The sequence below is a fragment of the Rhinolophus sinicus genome, linkage group LG11 (assembly GCF_036562045.2).
Source record: "Rhinolophus sinicus isolate RSC01 linkage group LG11, ASM3656204v1, whole genome shotgun sequence".
Classification (NCBI taxonomy): domain Eukaryota; kingdom Metazoa; phylum Chordata; class Mammalia; order Chiroptera; family Rhinolophidae; genus Rhinolophus; species Rhinolophus sinicus.
This window is the reverse complement of record NC_133760.1, coordinates 45381112-45396016: the sequence shown is the minus strand read 5'-3', so window position 1 is coordinate 45396016 and position 14905 is coordinate 45381112. Positions and strand designations below refer to the sequence as shown.

Here is a 14905-nt window from a genome sequence, read left to right as displayed (position 1 = left end):
TTGACTTTTCTTCTATCCATGCCCCCCGCCCCTTGTCCCCCATGTGCTCAATCCCAAATGCCAAAACCATCCAGGAGGCTTTAATTAAGGAAATTCATGAGGAACTATTTTTCCTAACATGGAGTGTTGGTTGTTTGACGATTCTGTGTTTCTTGAAGCCTACTGACAAGGAACTGAGAGAGGCCATCGCCATGCTGACAGCTCAGCAGACTGCTCTGGAAATTATCGTCAACATGTGCTACAGTGAAGGTTTGTTACCAGCTCCCATTCTCTCCCCCACCCCCCCCCACTAAGGGGGCAGCTCCCACGAGGATTTCCTTAACCCTTCCAGTAACGTGTGATTTGCGCTCTACGCAGGTCCCTCCGATGATGAATGGGAAGAGCTCTCTAGCAGTGATGAAAGTGATGCATTTATGGAGCATTGCTTCAGTGAGGGCGGTGGCCAGCTGCTCTCTCCCCTCTGCCTCTCCCATGAGATTCACAGTGCTCTCACCAACTGCCTCATCCCAAAGAAGGTAATCGTGTGCAGTCAGGGCCCATTAGGGAGCATGGGAAAGGCTTAAGAAAGCTTCTCATTCTGAATGCAAAGAAGTAAGCCCGCGCTGAAGGTAATTGGTAAGACCTGGGAAACAAGACGGCGCCAGCAGTACTGGGAGTGGGCGAGAACGGATGCTGGTCAAGCCTTACCGTTTGTTTACCTCAGAGGGGCAATACATTGGGGTTTTGTAAAGGGATCGCGTGTGAAAGGAGTCTACTCTTTAACCTGTGCTTTACTGCCTTTTTTAAATCTAGATTTTTGAGAAAACTGCCTTTCCAAACAGCATTGCAGTTGACATATGTTCTAAGAACCCCACTTGGAAACCTTTGATTAGAAAGTAAGAACTTCTCTGCTTCCGAAACTGTTTGTCATTGTGTTGTTATATGAAATAGTGGGCCATTCAATAGAAGATGCTGACTGTCCCCCAGATTCAGGAGTTCCATTTCTGTGTGTATTCCATAGAGAAACGTGTGCTCACGTGCTCTAAGACCGAGAATGTTCAGTGCACTGGTTCGCAGTTGCCCCCTCCTTGAAAACATCCTCGCTGCCCATCCGTGGCAGAATGGATAAATATACTTGGCATCATCTTAGAGTAGAATACATACAGCAATAAAAAGACTCTGAACTAGAACTACTCACAGCATGGAAGAAACAACATTGAGCAAGAAGGCGAAGCACAAAAGAATACACACTGTGATTCAGTTCTCACAAAGTTCAGAAACAAATAACACTAAACTGTTTTGTTTAGGGACGCATACCGAGGTGGTATGCATCCCTCTAAGTCTGGATAGTGGTGACCTTCAGGGGTCAGCGAGGTGGGGCGTGAGGGTGCTAGCAGCCTTCATTTCTTATCTGGCTGCATGGTGTCCACTTTGTAAACCATTTGTTAAACTCTGTACATGCATTGAAGTGCTTTACTGTGGGCGCGTCCTATTTCCCAGTGAAGACGAACTTGATAGATGCTGCCATGTATCAAAGTTTTTCTGAGGCAGACTCCGTATGTCTCACCAGTGAGCCAGGCCTCAGACAGCGTGAGTGCCCAGGCAGCTTGACTGGGGGGTTAGCAGTTCCCCTTCCGATTCTCAGCTCACTGCCACCGACCGCCTGCCTACAAATAGTCCCATCAGAACCTGAAGCTTAGGTGAGAAGTTCACCCTGGATGGTGCTACTGTCGGAGAAACAGACCACACTGTCTCTCTTCCTTCCAGAATGAACACCATCCAGTGCAGGGCCCTCGTGTGTCTCCAGAGTCTGCTGTCCCTCCTGGATGTGGAGCCTCTGGGCGGAGCGCCAGCCCTCCAGGCCCTGGCACAGCACCTGTCAGAGCTGCTCTTTTCTCAGCCAGGTAAATACCTAGGCCCCACTGTGCAAGACTGCTTGGCTGGAGCAGAGTTTTGAAGGGGCAGAGACGTGGACTTTGTAATTGTACGTTGTTTGTTATTCAGCCTGCAGAAACCTTTCCAACACGGCAGTCATGGACTTCAGCTGCCAGCGCTATGGAGTCAAAACACAGTGTGTAGGCAGGTCTCTGGGTTATATTTTTCTTATTAAAATCGTTTCCATCTAGGTATGTCAGGCCAATTAAGGCTGAATCACAAATATCATAAATATTAGGTCTCATTAACATATTTGGTTAATTCTCTGCTCTTCATTTTTCTTCTTAAACATAAAACCATTTGATTTGCATTTGATTGGGTAATACATACACGTATTACAGAATTCACAAGTTACAAGAGGATGTAGAAGGGAAAAGCTTCCCTCCTTTTTCTCATGCCACCCAGTTCCTCTCCCAGAGCTAGTGCGTTCTTCTGGAGAAATTCTCAACATGAAAGTACCTATGTGTGTTTTCAAGGCAAACGGTAGACTACCATGCCCACAATTCTACTCTCTTTTTCTAACACATACCTTTATTCAGAAAGCTTTGCATAGTAAGAGTTGAATCTCCCATTTGCAGGTCTCTGGTATGGATTGCTTTCATTTGTAGACAAAAACCAAAGCAGATAACATTGGTAGTTAACTGTTTAAGTGACCTCACTGAACAAGGTGCAATGCATGCTCTACAAACAGATTTTTGTAGTCTTGGTAGTAGAATCTCATTTAACTTGGCCACTGTAAGCTGTAGGAGCTCAAACCAAACAGATACTGACACAGAAGAAAGAGTAATGGTTTATATAGTACAGGAAAATTCCCCACATTACCCAGCAAGCCTGTATATGAATGTGCTGCTTTCCCTTAGTTCTTCAGTGTCAGAATGTTTTTAGGGATATTTTGAGGGTAACCTGGAAGATAGATAGTATTTCCTTTCTACACTAACTTTAGAATCCACCCACCAAATAAGATATAACTTCACTATGTTACAGTCAGTGTGTTATTCCTGTATTTCACTGTAAACTGTTAACACTTTCTCTTCTGAGACACAACATTAAGTTAAAACTTAAAAGATCAAAATATGGCCGCTTTTGACTAAATACATGTTTCTGTGTAAGCATCCATTCAAGAGTTGGTCCCGTTTTTTAGACATCTATTTCGCACTCTTATCAAGTTCATGAGGTGGTGTGTGTTTTAAAAGTTCTAGATTTTTAAAAATTCAGCAAATGTTTAGAAACCCATATATAGTTATGTTCTGTCTCTACCCACCTTGTAACGTTTGTCAGTTAACTGTTGTAATTTTCCAGTGATCTCAGGCTGTGCATTCTTTAGCTCATGTGATCACGTGAAAGCCATACCCCGCCAGTGCCAGGCCCTTCCCCCTGCAAGCCAGGACTGGGCAAGCTCTAAAGTACAGAGGTGGCTGGTCAGTGTGAACTGGCCAGATGATGATTATAGCTTTGTATTTCTCTCCCAGCCCTATAAACCCAAAAGAGAGAGATCTGGATGGTTTGGGCAGGGGATAGGAGATAGCTGACTTTTACTGGCGTTCTGGCTCCCATCAGCCAAGCAGGATTTGCCACCCAGCCACTCCCTGCTCCCAGGGAGCAGGGCCAAATAGGGGAGTCTATTACGAGGACTTCCAGTGAGCAGGACCTACCCAAGCCTCTTCCTGCTTGGAAGCCCTGCCTCACCTGAGGGAACCCCATCTGCCCTAGTTCCATGAGTTGCCATCTCTTGCTTCTGGGCCGTATCTCAGGAGGAGTGCGATCAGGGTGCCCCAAGCCCTCTCCCCAAGCAACAGGAAGAGTTTATTTCACTTGAAAACATTCCGTGCGTCTGCTATACAGAAAATACTTAGGTATATTTCTACGCGTTCAGCTGGCTGTTTGTGGTCACTGATGCTTACATATGTATTGCTGGAAAGGTCACCAGGATAGTGTACCAAACTGAGCCTTGGAGAAATACTGGAAAGTTTCTGAATTGTGGGGACATAAAATTAAATACTCTGATTTGTAAATAAATTTCAATTTCATGGCGGTTCTTGACATAACCTTTTCTTATCAGAATGAAAATTTTGAGAAAGGATAATTGCTTATATTGAGAGATGATATTCTAACATAGTCCTACGAAACATTTGGTATTTATTAGATAATGTAATCCTACAGGTTCTATCTGGATATTGTGAGCTGTGACTGGAGAATTCTGCGGGGACAGTGTGGCTAAATTTCTCTACTTGTTTGTGTTACCACGTTTGGGAGTTAATGTATGAGGATCAAATGGCTCCATGTAGCTTGTTTTAATTTTAATGGTAAAATGCAGTTCTAAATAGTTAACTACTTACACTATGTTTGTGCCTGACCTCCGAGATAAAAGGAGAAAGTTTTTTAGTAGGATCTGGTCCTTGCATTCACAGCACAAATATCTGTGTCTCCTTCATTAAAAAAATACTGATCTTCAAAACATCAAGGAATTTTTAGCAATGATGTGTTTTCGTATTGGGTCAGTCTATCATTTGCTCCATTATATGGGTTCTAAAATCATTTAGGATTCCCTCTTTGCCCAGATTTGGGGAAGTGGATAGCTCTTGTTTGTTATAATGGTGGTAGCCCATATTCTGGGATATGTGTTCTAGTCCATATAAGAACATGGAAAGTCAGTCTGGAAAGTTCACCTAAATATAATTTGCTGCTTGATGACTTGTGGGTTGCTTATTACCTACATTTGAGCATGCTACAAGTTCCTAGATACTGTACAAACTTGTTGAGTGCAAAGACGTTTTGAATCACCTCTTTTGTATAGCTTCTTTTGACATTTACTTAATTTCTTTGAAAATACCATGTGTATTGACCTTTTACTGAGAATATGTCAGAAAGGCAGGGTGGTTTGAAATTCCTTTACCACATTTGGCTAAGTGACCAGAAATGAAAATTAAATAAAAATTGCTCAAATATTTTTCTTAATTGACGGATAGTGTTAATTACACATAACGTAAAACTGTAGTGTAATTTAGATTAGGGTTTTGAATCTAAGGTAATGATTATTTTCCTGAGATTGGAGGACAGAAAAAAAACTGATTCTGAGATGTGTTCTAGTTTGTATTGAGTTCTTCATAACGTGGCTTGTTTTGTGTGCAATTCATGAATTTCTAGGGCTGCTCCTACAACTTGAATAAAAAATAAATATAGCACTTACTTTTCAGAGCCAGTATGGTGACTTCTTCAAGTTTCACAGTAACTACCTGATGCCAGTTTTGAGTGCCTATTAGGTCCGAGGTTTTATGAGGTAGGCATTACCCCAACTTCCTGGTGAGGAAGCAGAGTTAGAAAGGTTAAGGAACTTTTACAAGGTCATTCATTCTTTTAGTACGTATTTATTGAACACTTACTTTATGCGTCCACTGTTGTAGGTCTGCGGGATACAGGTGTGAACGAGATGGGCAAGTCCACTATGCCTTGGGGTTTACCTTCTCGTATAAAAAAAGGTTTAGTGTCATTTCGGCTATGGAGAAAAAAGCAGAATGGTGTGAGGTGTGCTGTGTTAGGCAGGTTAGTGTGGAAAGGGAACATGTGAGCAGAGACCAAAATGAAACGAGAGGTCACATGATGTCACGGACAGGATTCCATCCCAGGTCTCTGGTCCTCACACTCTCCCAGTGTCCGTTCTGTGATTCTTATAGGAAATCCCTACCTCTGTACACGAAATATATCTGAAAATGACAAAGCCCCCAAATATAGTAAGCTTTGAATCAAGTTTGTGCAGAAGATGCCTCACTGTCACACAGGCAGCCGAAAAAAGGGGCATCAGAATCTTTACTGGGGCCCAGGCACCACAGGGCAGAAAGCCAAGGTGTCTGTTGCTACATAAGAAGTCACCCCAAAACTTTGTGGCTTACAACAACAATCATGTTATTTCTCATGGTTTCTGTAGGTCGGGAACTTAGGGCGCAGTAGAGATGGTTTGTCTCTACCCTCCCCACGTCTAGGCCAGTGGTTTTCAACCACGGGCAGTTTTGGCCCCCAACGGCCATCTGACAGGGTCTGGCGGCACTTTTTGTTGTTACACCTTGTGGGCTGCTGCTGGTAACTAGAGGGTAGAGGTCAGGGATGCTGCGAAACCTCCTGTAGTGCCCAGAAGACCATACACACAACAAAGAATGATCCATCCCACAGCGTCAGTGGTGCTAAGGTTGAGAAACCCTGGCCTACGGCCTCTGCTGGGAAACTAGAGCCAGAGTCGTCTGGAGTCTTGCTCACTCACATGCCTGTCAGCCAGAACACCACAGTTGGCCTTCATGTGACCTGGGCTTCCTCATGACGTGGTGGCTGGGTCCCAAGGGCAAGAGTCCAGGGGAGAAGCGTGCACACACGTGAGTCAGTGGAAGTCATGTTGCCTTTTGTGCCCTAGCCTGTCGCTTTCTTATGTTCTGTTGGTTGAGGAAGTCACAAAGTCCCACCCAGATTTAAGGGGAGCAGAAGTAGACTCCACCTCTTCATGGGAAGTGCCAAGGTTCTACAAGATCATGCTGAATTGGAAATACTGTTGTGGCTGTTTTGGGAAGAGACTCTACCACACCACGTCAGTCGCTTTCCCTTTCCACCGAAGGATTAGGGAGCCAACTCACCTCTGTTATTTAGCGTAATTGTTTATTGCTGTTGTTGGGTCTGTGGAAACATAGAGGCCTCGTGGCCTGGCCCTCCACAAGCATCAGATCTTGGCTGGTGGTGGGTTTGGGTTGGTGAGGAAGCATTCTGCTTTGACACGTGACCACCCTACTCTGCCCAGCACCACGATGGTGATCTCTGAGAGGCTGAATTCAGTCTACAAAAGCCAGCTCAGATTTTTCATGTGCTAAAGTGGAGTCAAGGACTGGCTGTCTACAGAACACTCGTTTGTCGAGACCATTTTAATTGTAGTCATCTTTCAAAGTCAAGTACACGGCTCACGGAGGGGCTGTTTACCAGAAGTGTCGGCTTAAACGTCAAAAGGGTTTTTATTCTAACAGCACGTATTCATATTTAACATGCTTTGGTTTTGATTCTGCTTCTTTTTCGACAAGATGACTTGTCTTGGAGAAAGACAGATTTACGTTTCACTTTTGTGTTTCAGATTTTGCTAAGCATGTCGACTTTCTAGAAGCCGACTTTCTAGAAGCCGTAAGTAGTGCCTTGAGAGCCCTTTTGCAAACAATGGCCTCCAAGAACATTTCTCAGGTAAGTGTAATTTTCAAGCATGCTGCTCCTGACCCTCCACAGGGATCCCCCTCTGTGATAGCTGCCTTATCACTTTCATTTTGTACTTTTTATTAAGGAAATGTTCAAACATTCCTAAAAGCAAAGGTAATAGTATCTTACAAGTAAAGGTGCTGCAAGCACTATCACCGAGTGTCACCAAGTTGTCAACATCCTGTCACTTGTTTCATTTCTTTCTCCTATGTTTTTGTGTTTGCTTCCTGGAGTAGTTTAAAGCAAAGCATGTATTTCACCCATAAATATTTTATTACGTGCTTCATTATGTCTGTGACAGAAAATGCACTTTGAAAAACTTAACCACAATGCCGTTACCCCAAGCCCTGAAATTAACAGACATTTCTTAATTATCATTTGACAGACAGCCTGACTTCAGTTTTCCCTGATCGCTTTAAAATGTCTTTTCAATTGGCTTGTTCAAATCAGAATCTAAGATCCCCACATCGCTTTTGGTTGATATTTTGGTCTCTTAAATATGTTTTAAAGAGCTTTATTAAGATTTAATTTACGTATCATACAATTCACCCGTTTAAAGTATACAGTTCAGTGGTTTTTAATATATTCCCAGACTCTTAAACCTCTTACTCTATAACATTTCCCTTACTCACCCCCCGTTGCCATCCTGTGTATTCATCGAAGAAGCTGTCATTTGTCCTGTAGAGTTTTCCCCTTTGGCAGATTTGGCTGGGTCATCACAGTGGCCTTGCTTCACGTGTGTCTCTATCGCCCATATTTCCTGTAAGCTGGTGGCCAGGTCTAGAGCCTTAATTAGGCTCAGGATCTGATTTTTGGCCGACAAGAATAATTCATAGTGCATCATTCTGCTTTTATGTCACAAATCACATAATGTTATAGAAGAGTGATGCTAAGATGAATCTGTGTTCACTTCCTGGTCTTAGCGACCTGGGCTGGCTCGTCAGACCCAGGAATCATTAGGAGCTGCAAAATGGAGATGCCCAGCCTCGTCATTCCTCCTCCATTTCTTAGCTGTGATTCTTCCACAAACAAGAGCTTTCTCTCTCATGAATTATTTGGTAATTTTGAACTAAAGTTCCTTCCCAAAAAGTTAAGATAAGTGTATGATTCAACACCAACCCCTTTTTTTCCAAAATAATGAGTTGGTGCCCTATCAGTCTCTCAAAGTGACCAGTGAAGTGTTTTTTGTTGTTGGTTTTTAAGTATCATTATGAACTCATGGGTTTTTACATATTTGTATTTCATTCCATTATAGTCATTGTTTTCGATGCAAAAATTGTGTCATCTTTAGACAGTAGGAGTCTCTTCACACTGGCTCCTGTCTCTCTTTGACACAAACCCAATGGTTTTTGACAGCTTTTTACTTAAATTTGATTCTATAATTGTGTCTTTCTTGTGCTGGAAATTTTGCTTCTTAGTGACATTAAAATTATCATTTGCTTATACTACAGATTGTATTTAATGGTTTTGAAATAGCAGTGCCATTATTATTACTAACAATAACACTACTGAGTGCAGTTTAAGATTTCGTTGTGATTCTTCTTGTCCTCAGGAAAAATCCTTCCAGGGCTACATAGTCAACTTTACTCAGTTTTAAAGTTGCTTAAAAAAATTCTCTGTGTGGCTTGTTATAACTTTTGCTACAGCTTTTTTTTTTTTTTTTTTTAACAGTGTTTTGTTTGCTTTAATTTTAATTTTTTAATTATATAAAATAGTTATACAGTTTTAGAGTTAAACAATTTGTTCAGAGAAAATATGATATATACATACAGTGGAATATTATTCAGCTTTAAAAAAGAATGAAATTCTCATATGTACTACAATACAGATGAAACTTGAAGGCATTGTGCTAAGTGAAATAAACCAGACACAAAAGGATAAATATTGTATGGTTCCACTTAAGGGGGACCTAGAAGAGTTAAATTCATAGAGACAGAAAGTAGACAGTGGTTGGGGGGGAGGGGAATAGGGAGTCTTTATTTAATGGCAACGGAGGTTCAGTTTGGGAAGATGAGAAAGCTCTGGAGATGGGTGGTGGTGATGATTGTACAACAATGTGAACGTACTTACTGCCACTGAACTGCACATTTAAATATAGTGTAAGTGGTACATTTTGTGTTACATGTATTTTACCACCCAAAAACGATGTACGTAGAGAGGTCTCGCTTTTATCCCTTTGGCCCTGGTCTTTCCTTTTCACTATTGATAATCATCCTTTTCAGTTTTTTAGTTTTCTATTTTTCTTTTTTTGAAAATGAGAAAATCTGTATATATTTATATTTCACCCCTTTTCTTAAAAGTAATGCTTCTGCACCTTGTTCTTTTCTCCCCTTTTGGTCATCATAATGTATAGATGCCTTTTTTTTTCTTCTTTACAGCTTCATGTTACTCTGCTGCGTAGCGATTCCGTATTTATTCAACCTGTTATTGATGGATGTTTGAGTAGTTTCCAGCTCTGCTATTACAAATAGAAGTGCACCAAAAAGACTTCTTACAGATGTTATTTTGTATTTGTGCCATTGTGTCTTTGGTATACATTGCTAGCAGTGCACTTGTTGGGTGAATGAATAGATGGATTTTTAAATTTTCTAGGTATTGGTTTAGTTCCCTCCTTGGGGTTACAGCCATCTTGAACCCCAGTGTTTGAGAGTGCCTGTTTTGCCATTGCCTCACTAGCAGAGTATATTGTCAAAATGTTTGATTTTTACTGGTTTGATAGGTGAGAAATTATGTCTCAATTTTAACTTGCATTTCTCTTACTATAAGGAGTTTGGACATCTTTTCATGTGTTTTAAGAGCCTTTGCATTTCTTTTTCTGTCACTGTTCCTATCTTTTGCCAGTTTTGGTCTTGTTTGTATATAAGGATAAATCTAGGGTGTCACCCCAGTCTACTGAGGCAGAAACTCTGGGGGGAGCCCATGTTTGAGCAAGTTCTCCAGGTGATCCTCAGGCACACTGGTGTGTGAGGACCGCTGTTCTGACCCAGCCTCACTCCTTCCTTCCTAAACCCTCCAGTGTTGACACCGTGTCATTAAATCGTACCACCCGCTTCTCTTGGTTCCAGTCATCTGCCATCCCCTGGACACTCCTCGTTCCATGAAGCTTCTGCCGTTGGGCTCTGTTACTCGTCACTAGTCCTGTCATAATTCTAGGTGGCTTCACTGTCCACACAGATGCCCCAATAACCTGGCTTCACAGTTCTTGGACCTCCTGTTCCTTCAGTGGTCGCGTCTTCCTCCATATTTCTATAGCAGAGTTCATGGGAATGCCTGGTGTTTTATGGTTAAATATAGTACATGCTGTTGCTTCTAATATATACTCTTTACCTAGACATATTTTTTTATATATTTGAGAATTTTTTTCAAGAACATAACTTTTGACTCTTAGTTTCTGTGAAATGGGAATGGTTGTAATGCCTGGCCTGCTGCATGGCTATTCGGAGGATCAGAAAAGTCTATACTGTAGGGCTTATAGGAATAGAAAGCATTTTTATTGATTTTCCATGGTGTCCAGGCAGTAATTTACTGGGCCAGTCTGATGTTTAAAAGAAATTACTCGAAACTCAGGCTCAGTTAATGGTAAATTATTCACATATATTAAGGTCATAAGTGCTCAGGTTGGCTGTGTATTGGGCATGGGCATAGAATCTTAGAGCCGGAAGGCTTTATAAGGAGCAGAAACCAAAGACTAGATTTGCTGAGTGACAGCACCCAGACTGGAATACAACCATCCTGCTTCCCGTCTAGTGCTTCCCCTTGTAGGTCTGTACATGTCAGGCAACTCACATGTGGGAGCCATACGGGTAACCATGCAACACACTCCTCTTCCCCAGCCCTGTCCTAGCTATGGAGAACGCCAGAGTTCGTAGAATCGTTTTCATTCGAGTATTTCCTGAGACACCTGGGCATATTTGTTGTTACTTTTAGATGTGGCAGAAGCAGTGTAGGTGATTCAGAAATGAGTTTGGTGAGTTAGAACTGCTCACTGTTTGTATACACAGTAATAGGCAGCGTTTAGTGAGTGCTTTACGTGCATCAGTTAGTCCTCGTAGCAACTCTGTGTGATGATGATTCTCCCCGAGTCACTGATGGGGAAATGGAAGGTCCAGTGGGTTCGGTGACACATGCTGGATTGCCAGGTGGTGAGCAGTGGAGCTGGGATTCAAACCCAGGACGTCAGACTCCAGATGCCAAGCCCTTACTGTCCACGTGCGCTGCTACTCACGGCAACATGGCCCTCCCGCTCTGTCATGATGCCCGTGTCACGTGTGTTCATATTAGCTTAAAATGAACAGTGTCACTGCATGGTGGGGGCCCTGTGTAATTTAACGGATTTTACAGTCTTTAGTAATTTACCACAACACATACATCTCAGAGTGAGTTCTTACCTTGTATCGATTCAGCCCATTTTTATTAAAGCTACATGATCCTGTTTTTACATTTTCAAAACATTTTTTCTGATCAGTGTTGAAAAGAAATTAGACTCTCTTTAGTCTGTGTACATCTGAATGAAGGTCTTCTTCAAATAAAACTATCAGGCACTGAAGCCCCCTTTCCAGGCTTACAGCTGTGATAGCTTGAATAATGACAGTGACACGAACAGGCCTCAACTTAGTTCCAAATGACCAGCTGTATTTGCGGGTGCTTAGAACTATGTAATAACTCTTAGCTAGGAATTTACGTCTCTCTTCAAACCGTGCAGCGTGTAGAAGAGATTCCTGTCCATCCTGTTTCACAGGCCAATGGTTGCGTTTAACACTGGAAACACTCTCTTCTCTTTCCACAGTGCATGACTCCTGATCAGCTGGTGACACTGTGCAGAGCGGGCATTCACAGCAGTAATGTCGGGGTGAGAGTGAATGTTGTCAGTATTTTGGGAATCACTGGCAGCGTCCTAGCCAAAGAAGATGGTACGCTTGAAACTCTGAAGGTAAAACAATCTGCTTCCAACCTGAAACGTTAAATAATTCCAGATGGGGGATGAGTCACGGTTGGTGTGGGGTTTTTAAAACGTCTGTGGACAGCATAAGAAGAATCAGATTGAGAAGGTAATCACTGAGGTCTATGATGAAAACACCCCTTTATCTTAATCTCGCCACATGAATGAGACAGGGACTTGAAAAACGGAGTCACACTTTGTCATTTGACTTCCCTCCGGAGATCCTTTCTCACAAATAAACTTGTCGTCTTCGATGGAAGGCCAAGTTCAGAATCGTTGAAGAGGCCTCTGCCTTGGCTGTTGCACAAAATGTGTGCATATTATCTTCTCCTACTGAAGAAGGAACACTCCACCCGTGTTCTCAGCACACCAGGCTAACGCACGTTTTACAGGATGCCACACAGTTCATTCTGATCCCACTCCATAAATTACAGCAGCCTCTGCGAGTGCCAAGCCACTGGGAACCCACTCAGCGTGTTCGCTGCCAGCACTCTGTCTCAGCCCAGTGGCTTGGGAGCTAGAGGTACAGTGTCACCAGTAATTCAGAGGACAGTAATAGTGAAATTACCCTTCGTCGTGCTAATAATTGCTGGAGTGTTAATTACTGACTAATGGGAGATCAACCGGTTATTGTAAAGTACTTCTTAGCTGCTAAGAACTTTCCAAGGATAACTGATAGTTTTAGGAATCTTACTTTGAAAAGATGATGCATGCACATAGCAAAACATTTAGGAAAGGAGAAAAGAATAATAGAGTGAAAAGACTCATCTCCACACCTAGACTCCAGTCCCGCAGTTCGACTCTGAGGGGCAGCCACCGTTACCCAGTTCTTCTGCATCATTCCAGGGGGTTTTGATATATAGACATACGTGAGTGAGAGTGTGGTTCTGTGCGTGTGGGTGTGTACACGTGTACAGATGAGTATGTGTGTATAATCCCTTCCCACCCTTAAAGACTGGAATCGCCAAGGTCTGCTTTAGGAACAGCAAGTTTTTCTCGGGCATAAAGTAAGGTTTTAAAAATGTTTTTATTCTATTTCAAGCATAAAGAAAAGTACAGTGAATTTTGTGTGCCCACCAAGCGTATTTAGCAATTATTAGTATTCTATCATATGCACTTCATACACTGGGTATGTTAAAGGAAAGACCTCATGGTATTTTGCGCCTGTTGGTTCCGTATGCAGATCTTAAAACGGGCGATTTCGTATATAATCACCATTATCACACCTTCCATTTTAACAGTCATTTGTTAATATGTCTGCTACCTGGTCTGTATTCAAATTTTTCTAGTTCCAGAAATATCTATTTGCCAATAGTGTGCTTAAACCAGGATCTGAGTGAAGGCTGCACGTTACACTTGGGTTAGGGTCTTCTAGCCTCTCTCAGTCTAGAACAGTTCTCCCTGAAGCGTCACCTACACCCCACCACCTGCTTTCCCGTTGACTCCTGCGTCCGTTGTCCCCTGCTGTGTCCCACCTTCTGGATTTGTCTGATTGCTTCCTTGTGGAGTTAAGCTTGTTCCTTCATCCTCTGTGTTTCCTGCAAACTGGAAGGGAGCTCTAAAGGCTAGATTGGATTCAGAGTCCACTTGATCTTTCTCATAAGACAACTTCATGGGCGATGCTGTGTGCTTCATATTGTATCATCAGCTATTAAGTCTAACTGGTATCTTAGAGGTTATCTAGACCACTTAAATTCAGATGAGAAAATTGAGGCTCCGAGGGGTTAACGAGCCATCCAACGTTCACCCTGTTATTTATGGTAGAGCTGGAGTTTGGAGTTGGTGTTCTTAGCATTTCCACCCATAATACCAGGTGTGCACATCGCCCTTAAGAATTAAAGGGTGAAGCAGAACAGCCAAAATCAAATAAGTTTACTCTTGAACAATTCTTTGCAGAAATTTCCTAAATCAACCTTTCATAGCTCATTAACAGATCTTAATTCATTTTATTTAGGAATATAAATTCTAATATATGCCATTTATCTTGCTTATATTATACTTGGTATATTTATATGTTAAGTTTAATCTTCAGTCTTTTAAAAGTTTTGCTTTTCCCCTGGCATTCCTATATAAAATATTATGCATAAATTATTGTCACATTGAAAGTTGACCTGAGAATAGTGGGTGATAACAGTGTGTTTTGTTGACCCCAGACCATTGGGTGCTTTCTGCTCGAAGTCGTCACCCAAGACCCTTCCCTTGTTGTGGTAGGAGAAGCTTTGGACGCCCTCTTCGATGTTTTCGCAGATGGTAAAGAAGCCGAAAGGGCCTCAGTTCAAATTAAATTGTTATCTGCTCTGAAAGAATTCCAGCCGGTCTTCAAAATGAAGGTATGTGGTTGTTTTATTTAGAAGCGCTTCCGTCTCAGCAATGTATGGGAGGGGGGCGTGTGCGGTCCTTCCAGCCCTGTCAGGGATGCCTGCGGCACCACCTCTCCCGTCTGTGTGTGCTCGTGGCTGAGTCACAGCTCGGTCATCTGTCTGTTCAGTCACTGCGACCTGAGCCAAATGGTGTCGGACAAGTTTTTCTTTCTGTAAGATTAGTAACGTTAACAGTGCTTCTTTATATATAAGCACCACAGGCGGTAGCCTCCAAACCCCTTTCATAGATTTTAACTTTATTCTGTATCGTGTAATACATCACAGCTTGATTTCATCGTCAGTATTTCCTTTGGTGCTCACTCCTAGCTAGTCTATACTGGAGAATGTGTTGGAGAGTGTAGCAACTTTCATTAGCTGTTTTGTTTATTTGTTGTTTCATCAGAAGCATCAAAGTTAACTTTGAGTCAAAACATAATTTTCAAAAACTCTTTTGGTGGTTGGGGGGCAAAGGGAG

The 14905-nt window shown here is 42.3% G+C and overlaps 1 protein-coding gene across 2 annotated transcripts in view; it reads left to right on the top strand.

Annotated features, from left to right (window-relative positions):
- The window catches only part of HEATR3 (HEAT repeat containing 3), a 32582-nt gene that overhangs the window by 13532 nt on the left and 4145 nt on the right, over positions 1 to 14905 (top strand). For both annotated transcript variants that reach the window (XM_019731889.2, XM_019731891.2), the window contains 7 exons: positions 159 to 249; positions 358 to 515; positions 793 to 875; positions 1747 to 1883; positions 7016 to 7119; positions 11918 to 12061; positions 14224 to 14400. In XM_019731889.2, the coding sequence (XP_019587448.2) occupies positions 159 to 249; positions 358 to 515; positions 793 to 875; positions 1747 to 1883; positions 7016 to 7119; positions 11918 to 12061; positions 14224 to 14400 (894 nt within the window). The remainder of the gene's footprint in view (positions 1 to 158; positions 250 to 357; positions 516 to 792; positions 876 to 1746; positions 1884 to 7015; positions 7120 to 11917; positions 12062 to 14223; positions 14401 to 14905) is intronic.